Source organism: Malania oleifera, chromosome 3 (assembly GCF_029873635.1).
Source record: "Malania oleifera isolate guangnan ecotype guangnan chromosome 3, ASM2987363v1, whole genome shotgun sequence".
Taxonomy (NCBI): Eukaryota; Viridiplantae; Streptophyta; class Magnoliopsida; order Santalales; family Ximeniaceae; genus Malania; species Malania oleifera.
Window position 1 is genome coordinate 6,437,227 of NC_080419.1, and position 14,441 is coordinate 6,451,667.

Below are 14,441 nucleotides of genomic sequence, written 5' to 3' on the forward strand. Positions count from 1 at the left end.
TTGTCATAGAAGAAACTTGTGGAACCAAAACATTAAAAACTGTGTCTGTTTTGGCTAATGGCTATGGGCTCACTGTATATTATAGGTCATATAAGTCAGCCTATAACAAGAAAGACATCAGACAAAATAATGGTAAAAAAGAGTAGAGCCCAGTCTAAATCAAATTACCTAGAGCAAGCAGGACATTCTCACAACATAAGAGTTTTAGTATTATATATTTGCACAAAGAAATGGAAGAAAATGAGCAACATAAATCAATGCAAGAAGATTCAGTGGAGTCGAAGGGAGAAGTGAGATTGAAGAAACTGTATGCAAGAAATTAAGACTTTTACCCTTAAATTAATTCTTAAGTTGATTGCTGCACCTAAAGCTGAGGTTTCCCAGTGACTAAGTTTTGAACTTCCTGCAAAAGTATTCATGCTAAACATGCTTACATCAACAGCAAACAAGTAGTCAACAGTATGGAAGCCCAAAAACATAGTATTTTTTGAAGACAAATGTGTCCAATCTTGTCATACATTTTCACTGTTACCAACAGGAAACCAAACAGAAGGTAGTGAAAGACCACACATCAAGAAACAGGTCCAAGGAAGTCACCCTCCAGGCTAACCAATGCCTGGAATTCTCTTTCTGCCTCCAACCACTTCGTCCCAATCACAATGAAACGAACCACCACATCTTTCTCAATCCTTGACATCTTCTCATTCATAAAGATTGGATTTTCCCCTGGAACATATTGGTAATCTCGCATTTTCTGATTCGAGAGGTAAATATTTTCAACAGGACCACACCTAAGGATTACCCCATGCTTCATAATCTTGTGCACAATTCCCTCGAGGATCTCTCCCCGGAAAAGCTTGAAGGTCATACAGGTGAAGACAACAGGAAAGAGAACATCACCAGTGTGCTGTCTCACTTTTCCTTCCCCTACACTGTCCAGAGTTGTTACAGCAAGAAAATAGCCCATATCTTTGGTGGCCTTCTTGGTCGCAAATTCATCCAACAAGCGAATAACGATGGCCCTTTGAAGCATCAGTCCTTTTGCATCCAGGCTTTCCGCAGGTATTATGACATTCCAGGGCAGCTGGACTGTAAGAAACATATTTCTCGCTACTACCTGACATTATGACCAGAGATGTAAACAGAGAGCCATCATACAGAAACATAACAGCTACAGAACAATAGCTAATAAAGAACAACAAAGCATGCTAGTGTTTGTGGCGTGTTCGTAGTAAGCCTTACAAGACCAGGGGCCTCCTTCACTGCCCATCACTGGGACTACCACCAATCCAACACCCCGAAGAATTGAACTAATTGACAGAGAAACAGGCTCTGCCAGCTGCTAGCAATTCTCCCTTCCATCACAGCCTTCAGTAATTTGATTCTTAACTGCACCATGAGGTTATGCAGCCTCACATATGCAGCCTCTCTCTGTTCACAAGGCTGCTGACTGCTAGTAATTTTCTGTCTTATGGCCTCCAAGTAATTTGATTCTAAGCTGCACCACGAGGCTTCGCAACCTCACATACAAATTCAGCCTCTTAGGAGGTGACTCGTTCACGATATTTTTCAAGATTCCCCAACAATGTGATGCTATGGCATCTCATTCCCATGTTTGTTTGAATATAAGAATATAATGGTGTGGGAATGTTCACACTGGGAATTAAAGGATTCCCATGAAACATGCTCAATGAGCATCCTATTCCCACCTCCCCATATGGGCAAGTTTCATAGGAATCCTACTTTTTTGGACTAAATTGCCCTCACTGTTTTGGTGGTTGGATAACGCTCCTGTAATATAATATGATCACACTATTATTATATATAAAATAATAAATTATTAATAAAATAAAAGTAATATTATTGTTGTTTTATAATAATTTAATATAACAGTTAATATTTAGACACTATATTGCCCTCAATTATTTTGGTTAATTGTTAAGTGTTAAATATTCTAAATTTATGATTGTTGAAAACGTCAAGACACAAATTTAATCAAGCACATATTCTTAGTAGGTTTTTATGTTGAAAAATATAATTATTCTTCAAATATTAGTTACATACATGTCAAGGGTATAAGGGTGATACTGTTTTATAATAATTTAATATAATAGTTAATATTTAGACACTATATTGCTCTCAATTATTTTGGTTAATTGTTAAGTGTCAAATATTTTAAATTTATGATTGTTGAAAATGTCAAGACACAAATTCAATCAAGTACATATTCTTAGTAGGCTTTTGTGTTGAAAAACATAATTGCTTTTCATATCAGTTACATACATGTCAAAGGTATAAGGGTCATCTTAAAATGCCAGCTAGGACTCCTATGTTGAACCAAAATGTACATTCCTAAGAATCATACAAGTTGAACCAAACAAAAATATTCCCATGAGACAGGCATCCCATTCCCAAGAATGAGATTCCCAAGATTGTCATTCCACGGGAATATTTTTCATGTTGAGAGCCAAACACTCCATTACTATTCAGTAACTTCTCACAACCAATTGCAAAAGATGGTCTTAACAGCTTCAGACCACCGTTACTCTCATGTCCTTTACATACAACCATCCAAAAATTCAAATTTAATTTAAAAAAAAAAAAAACCCAAGTCCAAGACTAGAATAATGAGAAAATATTAAGCACCATGCCCAACCTCTCCAGAAATTACTTCAGGTATGTGCTCCCCGAAAAAAATAAAACTCAAAAGAATACAACCCAATTTTTTGAGTCACAGAGCAACCCATTCCAACTATCGCAATTGAATGTTTCAGATATTTATGATATTGTTACTGAATTCTACATTATCCCATGGGAAGAGCATCACGATAAGGATATTTGGCTTGGGGATGCTGTTCCTTCTATTTTACGTCTCTCTTTGGATCCTCATGCTACTATTTCTTCTCCTGTTTTGGAAGGCTCTGATATTTTTTGGGATTTTTAGTATAGTCATAATTTTAATTGATAGGGAGGTGGAGGAACTTTCTTCTCTCCTGAGGTTTCTTGAATCTTCTCATTATTCTCATCATGGGGATGGTAGGACATTGGTTTGACCAAGTGAGGTGGTTCTCTGTAAACAGGACTTTCCATTATTTCTCTCAGCAATGGTTGTGGAGAAACAAAGTTCCTTCAAAGATAAAGGATCTTGTTTGGATTGCCATTCTTAATAGAGTTAAGAATGGCATAAAGCCATGGGTAGGCTCTGCTCCAGGTTTTAAGACCGTACATGGTTTTATCTCTAGATATGTGTGTTTTGTGCAATGAAAGTATTGAGGGTCATTCTCATTTATTCTGCACGACCCCCTAGTGGGATGCTCATGGAACAAACTTTTTGGTTTGTTTGGGAAGTATTGGGCGAGTCCATATTCTTTAAAAGCTTTCATCATGATTGATTTTATAGGCTTTGTAAGACGTAAAATCATAAGGATTTTGTAGTGCTGACCTATTTTCGCTGTTATTTGGGTTATTTGACCAGAGAGAATTGCCCAGATTTTTTTAGATCATGGATTTCATGTGGAAATGCCTCAGGATAGGCTTGTGTTTTTAACATCCATGTGGGCATTCTCTACAGGGTGTTATGTTAATACAGCTTTTTCTAACATTCAATTGGCTTGCTATTTCTTTTTCTGTCAAAATAACAATAATAAAGTCAGCAATTTTATCATAGAACACGCCATTTTTGGGGGAGATATCAACAAGGATTCAGATGTTAATGATACAGATTTTCAATACAATTGCTTTGACAAACCTAATTAATGGGGAAGGTAATATTTATCCTGTTTCTCTCTCTCTTTCTCTCTCTCTCTCTCTCTCTCTCTCTGATTAACTATTAACTAAATTCAACATTATATTGCATGGAAAATATCATAATGAGTAAATCAAGCTGCAATTTTATGTAGAAACTTAGAATTTACTGTGTTCAGATTAAAAAGTAACAATAGATTCAGCTGTTGAAAATCCAGATTTTCAATAAATTTGTTTCGAAAAAACCTAATTTGTGGACAAAGAAATCTTTATTCCATTTTTCAAGGGGGCAGAAAACTAGGATTAGTAGAGGGTCAGTAAAATTGCACAGCAAGTTTGAATAATAAAATCTTGAGATTCTATGAACCATGTAAAATAATTTTGAAGTATAAATATACTTGGAAGAAGTCCAATATGAACTCTGTATGGCATTATTGAGTATAAAATCCAAATAACAATATCTTGAATTGTAGCATCACCATCACGAATCCCAAAAAGTCAAAAAAATATATACTAAAGCAATTTAAGTTGATGGCTTATAAATAATAAATAATAGTAATAAACAAGTAACAATTTCCAGTGATCTACTCTGTTTTAGTTTTTTTGAGCAGAATTTAGGCTGTCATTTCACTTGTAGAACTAATGGAAAACACGAAGATTATTGTTTGGATGCAACAAAAACTTGGAGATGATAACCAAAGCTTGAGGGCTTCCTTATGTTAGCAGCAGTTACTGCTCCATATCTGGATGGAAGGAAATAACAGATCATTATTTAAATCTACAAGAAACGGGATTCACACCATAACAAAAAGAATAGTGGAGGTTGTAAGAAGGAGATAAGGGCATGAGAATTGAAATCTAATAAGCTTGTATTGGGTGTCATATATTGTGTGCAGCCTGCAGCTGATAAGGCCAAACTTTGCTCAAGAATGCTCTATGTGCTCTAAACATGTTGATATTCTGTGCTTTTGGTTAATAAAGTGATTAATTTAAATCTTCCAGAGTTCTATTTTTTACTTGACATGATGGAAGTATTTTTTTTTTTATCAGTAAAGATAAATGTATTAATCTATCTGAATATATACAACATTTGCTGGGCATACCCAGACAACCATAGGGAACATCTACCCCATCACACTGATTAAGCAGTACAATCAAAAGGACAAAGGAGAATAAGGAATCCTTCTAAAAAAAAGAGAAAAAACTAAAAAAGAAGATAACAGTCGATACAAAACAGCCAACCAATCACACTAAACATCCTCAAAACACATCCCATTGAAACAAACTCCAGTAACAGCCCATAAAGAAGCCAAATAATGAATCTTATCCCAAACCTGAAACCAAGAAGTCTTCTCCCCCATAAAAATGGAAGTGTCCCTCTCCATCCAAATACCCTAAAATACAGCACATAACCCACATATCCATAAGGCTTACTTGTCTTTACTTCTGAAAAACCTAAAATGAAATAGCCAACATAACCTCCACCGAATCTGGACAGGCTCAATTTTCATCAATACTACAAAATAACTTGTTCCATATCCTCCAAGAGAAAGAACAATGCGTAAACAAATGAAAGTCCGATTTAGAACTATTAGATAATGCTTTAGACATCCTACTTTGCAACAGATTGTTAGTGTTAACTCTATTGAGAAAAACCAACGAAATAAAAGCCTTAATTCTAGAGGGAACTTTGGATGTTCTCCCTAATAAAAAAACTCAAAAGAAAGATTTGCAACAGAAGTCCCCTGAAAATGACATAATGGAAGTATCAAACATAAAATATGATTTTTAAACACAGAACTCTCTCTACTAATATCAAACAAACAGTTTAGAGAGAATGAACCTTGCTTGCATCAGCAATTCGAAGTCACTCACAACCATGGTCTTAAATTTTCATGAAATTGTCAAAATTTCCATCGAAATTTCTGCTTTCCATTACCCTCGAAATCAACAATCGATTTCCATCTTACAAAATTTTCCTCGAAAGTTAAATAAATTATCCGAAATTTAACAAAGTTTCAAAAATTTTAGTGAAACTTGTCGAAATTTTAACTATGTAATGAAATTTCCTTAGAATTCAAATTTGAGATTTATATAGGAAGTGAAATTTCTCCCTTAATTTATCCTATTTTCTTATAGAAAATAAATATTATTATAAGGAATTCTGAAATTATATGAAAAAATAAACTTACAACAAAATCAATTTAAACATTCATGTCTAAATTATATTTATTTGTATAATGAATAAGATTTAATTGATTTATGAATTTCACTTATATTAACCAAATATGTTTAATACAAATTATCTGTGAATATGTTGAATACATATTGTATTAAAACTATTGTACCTCATACACAATGGTAGATGTATTTAATTGGTAATACATTAGTCTCAAAGATACATTATTATGCCTATTAACCATTTTTAAAATTTCATTAAAGAAATCCATGCTTTAGTACTAGTTTCCATCGTTTTTCTAAAACAAAATTGAAATCTCCATAGAAATTTTCGTACTTTTGGGGGCTTCAAATTTTAGTTGAAATCAAAATTTAAGACCTTGCTTACAACCACTCCAAAGAGAGAGATCAAAATTTGAATGAAACTATGGGTGAAACACAAATGGAGATAAGAGAGATTTTGAGCACCTTATTAAAAAAGAAGGTGAAAGATTAAAGAAGGAGCCCTTGAAGCTGTGGATTCCTTCATGCATCACCATAGAGAGAGAGAGAGAGAGAGAGAGAGGTGGGAGGTAGAGGGGCATTGTTTAGTATTCCTTCAATCATCTTACTTCAGGATTGTATTTTAATGCCTTTTGTTATGCAACTAGCAATTTCATCACAATCTAAATTATTCTAAATTTTCCTTGCAATTTCACAAGTTTAAGGTGCATTGGAATGTGATTTGAACCCCTGTAGAAGGATGGGGAGGAAGAAAGAATTCAGCAGCTTATAATCCAAATTTTCAATAAAATTGCTCTGATAAAAGCAAATTTATGAAAAAAACTATTTATTCCATTTCTTTTGCTTAAGAAAAGTAAAAAGAAAAAACATATATTATGTACCATAGGTACTTATGATTGAAGAGAATACAATCTATTATCACATCTAGTACATAGTAAATTATTAACTCAGAGACAATCTAGTTATAAAACTAAATAAGGAGTTGGGGAAAAGCACAAGTCTGTGAACAATTTGTTTGTTAAATTTTTAAAAATGATAATTATAGAAATATTTAAATTGAACAAGATTTATATTTGATCTTGAATAATTTATAATTTTATATAGAATTATTAGGTCTAAACCCCACCATTAGATTTCCCCAAATTTTTATCAAGGGACGGACACCTTGGAATTTAATTCTTTGATCTTGTTCTGTGAAGTCTAAATAAAGAAATATTAAGGCTGCATTTCAGCCCCCCCCCTCCCCCCCAAAAATGCCGCGCGTGCGGATAGAGAATGAACAGTGATGGAAAAACTTATTCTACTATTTTGTTCTCACAAAGATAATCAAGTTCTTGAGTTGATTTTGTTTAGATAATGTTAAAGCTTGATATGCATTGTTGCTCACAACCTAACTGCTCAAGCTTTTAGGTAAAGTGGTAGTCTAACATGGTATCAGATTTGGTTACCAAGAGATCCTAAGTTCTAATCTTGCGTGTTTATTGCGCAGTATTTAAAAAATTAGTGTATTCCCTATCATGGGAGTTACCATCCTGTGTTTATCTCTCCACACTGTCCGGCTGCACGTGCGAGAGAGTGTTAAGGCTTGATATACATTGTTGGTCTACAACTTAAGAGTTTAAACTTTTAGGTAAAATGGTAATCTAACATAGTATTAGAGGTAGTTCCTCGGAAGTCCTAGGTCCTAGTCCTGTTGTTTATTTTGTGGTGTTTAAAAAATTATTGCACTCCCTGTAATAGGTGTTATTTGTCGTGTGTTTATCTCTCACATACTCTACGGCTGCATGTGCGAGAGTGTTAAAACTTGATATACATTATTGCTCACAACCCAACAGTTCAATTCCTTACCTGCTTTGTAAATGGAAGTAGGGGTGTGCAATTGGTCGGTTCAGAGGTAAAAATGATGAAATCGAAACTAGTGGGAACCCCAAAAAGAAGCCGACTAGTTAAACCTGAACCGAAGTACCCGAGCCTCCTAAGACCGAACTACCTAAACCAATGTCCCCCCACCCAAAAAAAAAGATAAAACTGAATTTCCTAAACCCATTTTGCCAATGAATCCTAACCCCATTTCTGCTCATCCACCCCATTATATAATCATGCATAAGACAGTTCAAGCCTTCTTTGGCAGACCATAGTATTCACACCAGCATCAAATTTCCATTTCCAAATTGAGAATTTTCAAGCCTGCATTCAAACACGATGAAATGTGAGAACTGAGAACAAATTTCCTACCTGGGGATTGCAGACTTTTGGGCTCTCTCTCTCGGTCCCACCTCTTCGATCTCACAGTAGTGACTGGCGAAAATGGAAAAAGATTTTGCGGTGGCACTGGCGGCGACGCGGGGTAGCCTTCGCCGCTTCGACTCAACGAACAGCAGAATAAGCGATTCGAGGTCTCATCTGTCCTCTCACGCTCAGTTCGCTACTTCGCTGGGGTCTCAATCTTCAGATGAAGTTGCAGAGATTTGGCGATTTGCTTCTGCTTGGAGCTTGGTGGTGCGGGGCAGCGATGCATGCGGGCGGCTTGCTTCAATGGTAAAAAGTAAAAACCCCAAGGGAAATGGAGTGGGAGTGATGGTGAAGAGTGGGTCTGTGCCTCTGCGGTAATGGAATGGGCCGAATGGCCGCCTTGGGCTGGGCTGGGCTGGCTGGGCTGGGCTGAGCGGTAGGCTTGGGCTGGGACAGGGTAATAATACAGGAACTTGGGTTGGGCTAGGGGCTGAAGGCTAATTTGGAGACCTCGATATTATTGTTAAAAATTAAAGAAACTAAATTTTAAAATAAAAATTAAAAATAGAACTAGAAACTAAAAATTAAAAAATAAAAACTAGTAACCTGTTTGTTTGGTTAAAGTTTATAAAACCAATACAAATTAAAATTTTAATTAAAAAAATAATCATTTTCATCTTTAAATCAAAATATTATAAAAAGTTGATTTAAATAATAAAATTACAAATAGTATATATTTAAAAATTACTATAATAAAAATAAAATTTATTATAATCATCAATATTTACTTTACAATAAAAACTTTATTGGACATCAAAATTGAAAAATAGTAAAAGTATTTTTTAATTGGCTCTATTATTATTTTAATTTGAATTTATACATATTTATATTTTAATTGTATTTAAATTCATATGATCATTTAATTTTTATTTTTATTTAAAAATTTATAAAATGAATAATTTAATCCAAAAAAAAAACTATTTGTATATATTAAAAATTTTAAAATAGGTTGCCAAAACAACTAAATACCAAAAAATCTTATTTTTTTATTTTTTGACAAACAATTGAAAGTCAGCAACATAAACATAAAACTAACAAAAAAATAAATGCATTTTTATAATCTATTTTTTCATTGTAGAGAAATAAAAGCAGAAAACATAAAATAACGACTATACCAAACATACCCTTAACTAACTAGAACTTTGATTTTTTGGTCCCAAACTGAAATGTAATTAGGAAACCAAAAATTGAATTAATAGAATTTTAGTATAAAAAATAGAACCAATTGAATCGAACCAAAACCAAGAATAAATAAGGAATGCTGCTTGTTTGTTTTTAATAAATAAATTTGTTAAAGAATTTTGATTATAATGGGGAGAAAGAAAAAATGTCTGCCCTAGAAAAGCTAATGTACAACTTAGCTTTTGTCCAAAATTTAGACTTGAATGGAAAAATTTTGGAGATATTAAATTAAAAAAAAATTAAACTATATAAAGTGTTGGGAAAAATATTATATATACGAACAAATTCTCACAAGTAAATCAATGGAGTAATGTAAAAAAGAAAAAAAAAAAAAGGAGACATAAGAAATTTAACGTGATTTCTTCAAATATTGAGGTACGTCCACGGGACACGACGGTCTAAATCCACTATTACCAAATATGTTGTACAAAGTGGATACAAAAGACATAAGCCTTAAAAATACACAATAGTGTATAAACAAATGTAGTAAGATGAAAAAGTCTCACCAAATATTCTGAACAAAGCTCTAAGAAAACCAACCAACCAAAGTAGAGCACAACCAGAAAAAATACCAATATGCTATAAATAATACACTGCCAAAGTAGAGAAGAGCAGCAGCCTACAGCGAAGAAGACTACCCGCACTGGCTACATGCGTGGGCATGAGGAGCTGTGAGGTTTTGTGTGAGTAGAAAAAATCCAGAATGGAAAGGCTATTATGACTACCTGAAGACCCTTGTCTACTATAGGAAAAATGGAGAAGGAGATGAAGGGGCAGCCGACTTTTTTTTTTTTTTTTTTACGCTTGAAACTGCTCTGGACATTAAAGAAAAGAATGCTCCAGACAAAACATTAAAGAAGGAGCCTTTTCAAGGCATTGGGACCTACAAGGAGGGAAACCCAACAAATCTCCCCCTCCCGACTTATGGGGACGACTCTACCAAACCGACCAAAACTCGACACTTCACATGCTTGTTACTAGACAATGCTTTTGTCATCATATCCGAACCATTATCATCGGTGTGAATTTTGTCAAGTTACAACAATTTCTTATCCAACACATCTCGAATCCAATGATATCTAACATCAATATGTTTTGAATTTGAATGGAAGATATAATTTTTACTCAAATGAATTGCGCTTTGGCTATCACAAAAAAGAACATACTTTTCTTGTTCCATCCCCAACTCTTTCAAGAATCTCTTCAACCAAAACAATTCTTTGCAAGCTTCCGTAATGGCAATAAACTCGGCTTCCGTAATGGACAGAGTAACACATTTCTGTAATTTAGATTGCCATGCCACAACTCCCCCTATAAAAGTCATCAAATAACTCAAAGTGGATTTTCTAGAATCAACATCACCAGCCATGTCGGCATCCGTGAATCCACGGAGCATATATTTACCATTTCCAAAACACAAACACACCTTTAAAGTGCCTCTAAGGTATTGGAGAATCCATTTTACTGCTAACCAATGCTCCTTTCCTAGATTAGAGAGAAACCGACTAACAACTTCAACAGCATGAGCTAAATTCGGTCTTGTGCAAACCATTGCATACATTAATGAACCAACGGCCAAAGCATAAGGAATTTTCTTCATCTCTTCCTTGTTTTTCTCACTTGTTGGACTTTGTTTTGTACTAAGCTTGAAGTGACTAGCAAGTGGGCGACCAACGGGTTTTGTTTTATCCATATTGAACCTCTCAAGCACTTTTTCAATGTACCTTTCTTGAGAGAACCAAATTTACCCTTTTTTCAAGATCACGAATAATTCTCATGCCAAGAATTTGCTTTGCCGGTCCCACATCTTTCATAGCAAAAGACTTGCTCAACTCCAATTTCAACTTGTCAATCTTGGAGAAATCCTGTCCTACAATAAGCATATCATCAACATAGAGTAAGAGAATAATATAAGTACCATCTGGAAATTTTTTCACAAACACACAATCATCCGAAGAGGTTTTTGAGTAACCATAATCAATCATGAAAGAATCAAATTTATAGTACCATCTCTGTGGTGCTTGCTTCAACCCATACAAACTTTTCTTTAATTTGCACACTAAATTCTCTTTCCTTTTTTGTTTGAAGCCTTCCGGTTATTCCATGTAAATTTCATTTTCCAAGTCACCATGTAAGAAAGTGGTTTTCACATCTAATTGATCAACTTCTAAATTCAAGTATGATGTCATGCCAAGAACAACCCGAATAGATGACATCTTCACAACCAGTGAGAATATTTCATCAAAGTCAATTCCCTTTTTCTGACCAAAGCCTTTTACCACAAGCCTAACCTTGTACCGAATATTCTTTCCATCATTTTTCAACCTAAACACCCATTTGTTTTTCAAAACTTTCTCTCCAAGAGGAAGTTTAACCAAACCATAAGTGTGATTGTCAACTATAGAATTCATTTCCTTTTGCATAGCCTCCATCCATTCAACTTTATTTTCATGGTTCATGGCTTCTTGATAGCTTTCGGGTTCCCCTTGATCCGTTAGAGTAACATAGTCACTTGATGGATATTTAGTTGAAGGTCTTGACTCTCTTAAAGACCTTCTCAATGGAGCTTGCTCTTGAACTTGTTGCTTCCCCTCATTTTCATCTTCAACATCACTAGGAATTTCATCATTTCTAACATCTTCAAGAAGTGGAAGAACATCTTCCATATTTTCATCATGTACCAAAGGTGGAGAAGGTGACTCTAAGTCAACAAAATCATTCCCATTAAATCGTGGTTGCTCAACCGTGCCAAAATTTTCAATTGTTTGATCTTCAAAAAATACAACATCTCGACTTCTAATAATTTTCTTGTCAACCGGATCCCACAATCTATATCCAAATTCATCATGCCCATAGCCAAGAAAAATACATTGCATTAACTTGTCATCAAGCTTGGATCTTTCATCTTTTGGAATGTGAACAAATGCACGACAATCAAACACTTTCAAGTGATCATAAGTGACATCCTTACCTTTCCAAATTTTTTCGGGAACTTCACCAACTAAAGGAGTTGAAGAAGACAAATTAATCAAGTCCACCGCCATCCTTATGCTTCACCCCAAAATGATTTTGACTATTTTGCATGAGAGAGCATACATCTCATTCTCTCTAGTATGGTGTGGTTCATCCTTTCAGTAATTCCATTTTGTTGGGGGGTTTTCTTGACGGTCTTTTGATATCTAATGCCTTGGCTATAACAATATGCATCAAATGGGTCAATGTACTCTCCACTATTATCCGAGCGCACACATTTCACCTTTTTTCCAATCTCCCTTTCAACTTTAACCTAAAAATGCTTAAACACATCTAAAACTTGATCTTTAGTTTTCAAAGTGTAAGCCCAAACTTTTCTTGAACAATCATCAATAAAAGTAACAAAATAAAGTGCACCACTATGAGATTTAACTTTCAAAGGACCACATACATCGGAATGTATCTGTAATGACTTGCCTATTTTTTCATATTTTTCTTATAATAACATTTAATATAATAATTCTGATATCCTGTTAAGCTGATAACACATGATCAACCTGGACCCATAGGTACTAGGGATATACCTATCATACACAACGGACACCTAAGCAGCGGAAAACATAGATTACATTCACAACAAGTAGTACCAGAGTTTCACTACAATCCATAACATTCCTGTAATATAAATATATAATCCTTCAAAAGACCAAAAGGAAAACTAGGATCTTAATCCAAAACCTTCTGACCCTAATTCAGTAACTCACCCTCCTACTAGGGTAGTATGAACTGCCTCTACCGACGTGGAGCTCGGTCCGCCTGTCTATCTGGATTCCTTGAAATGTTTTGTAAGCTGAGGTGAGACACCTCTTAGTAAGGGAAATAAACTGATATCAGTTGTGTGGCGGTATGGATATATTCATACTATAATAGATAAACAATACATAACACATGTGTTGACCTGATAGGTCATACCCGGTTTTGATAATGACAAATACTCTTGGTATTTGATGACTTTCAAGTTTGTGTGTAGATATATAATTAGCAGGTCAACTAATGGCACATGAAAACTCAAAGTCTAAAGACCCTGGAGATTCATTGTAATTTATATTTTGTATAAGTTGGGTCTGTAATAGTAATATAGGAACGATTTGTAATTATTAATGCATGACATGCATGTAGGAACTAAAGCTCAAAGACCGTAGAGACCTTAGGGAAATGCCAGGTTTTTTGGCGTACTTTAAAAGGCCTTAGAAAAGACCCTAGGTCCTAACACTTGCACATAAGAAAGTCCCCAACATCACTTACTATATCAGAGGAATCAAGTCAGGCTAAAAATGAACTTAATAGAAAAAGTTGAGAGGGTTCGGGCGACCAAACCTATGTTGTGTAAAATGGCTTGGGCGACTGAACTAGTCAACATGTTGACTTTGTGTTCGGGCACCCAAACTCGTTTTGAGCGTATCCTCCTCAGGCACCCAAACCTGTGTTAGGGCACTTTTCAGCTACTCGGGCGACCGAACGACTCATTCAAATTGGGCTTGGGTGACCGAACTAGTCAGTTCAGTTAACCAAACTATGAGCCGGGGCACCCGAACTAACGAACAAATGCTACTGACTTTTGTTCAGTCGACCAACTCACTCCTCGGGCACCCAAACCACTAAAAACTGGATTTTTGATTGAATCTGTTCGGGCACCTGAACCTTTGGCCGGGCGACCGAACCTCGCAGGTTAAAATATTTTTTACCGAATTTTTAAATGGGGTAAACTGGGTTAATTTTCTTAATGGTTTTTGAAACAATTTTAATTATACCCATTGTGTCCCCAACGGTCAAAAATCCTCCTTGCCTATAAATACTTGTTCATTTGTCTTAATTAGCAAAGATTAGCAAAATTGATTAGGGCCAAACTCTCTCAAATTCAAAAATCCTTCTTAAGCCTATTATACTCCAAAACACTTATACTCATCATCCTTATTGATCTTGCAAGTGTTGCGAGTATATTTTGTGTGCTTGTGCTTCATTCATATTTACAAATACTCTCATTAGATTATATTGATTGTTTGATTTTA

General features: G+C 34.9%; 1 protein-coding gene across 1 annotated transcript; it reads right to left on the reverse strand.

The window, feature by feature from the left end:
- Positions 1-462: 462 nt before the first annotated feature.
- On the reverse strand, positions 463-8,526 carry LOC131150718 (DNA-directed RNA polymerase V subunit 7). The gene is made up of 2 exons (XM_058101608.1): positions 8,161-8,526; positions 463-1,117 (listed from the first exon to the last, which is right to left on the reverse strand). The coding sequence occupies exon 2, from the start codon at positions 1,100-1,102 to the stop codon at positions 572-574; it is 531 nt and encodes a 176-aa protein (XP_057957591.1). The 5' UTR covers positions 1,103-1,117; positions 8,161-8,526; the 3' UTR covers positions 463-571.
- Positions 8,527-14,441: the final 5,915 nt, after the last annotated feature.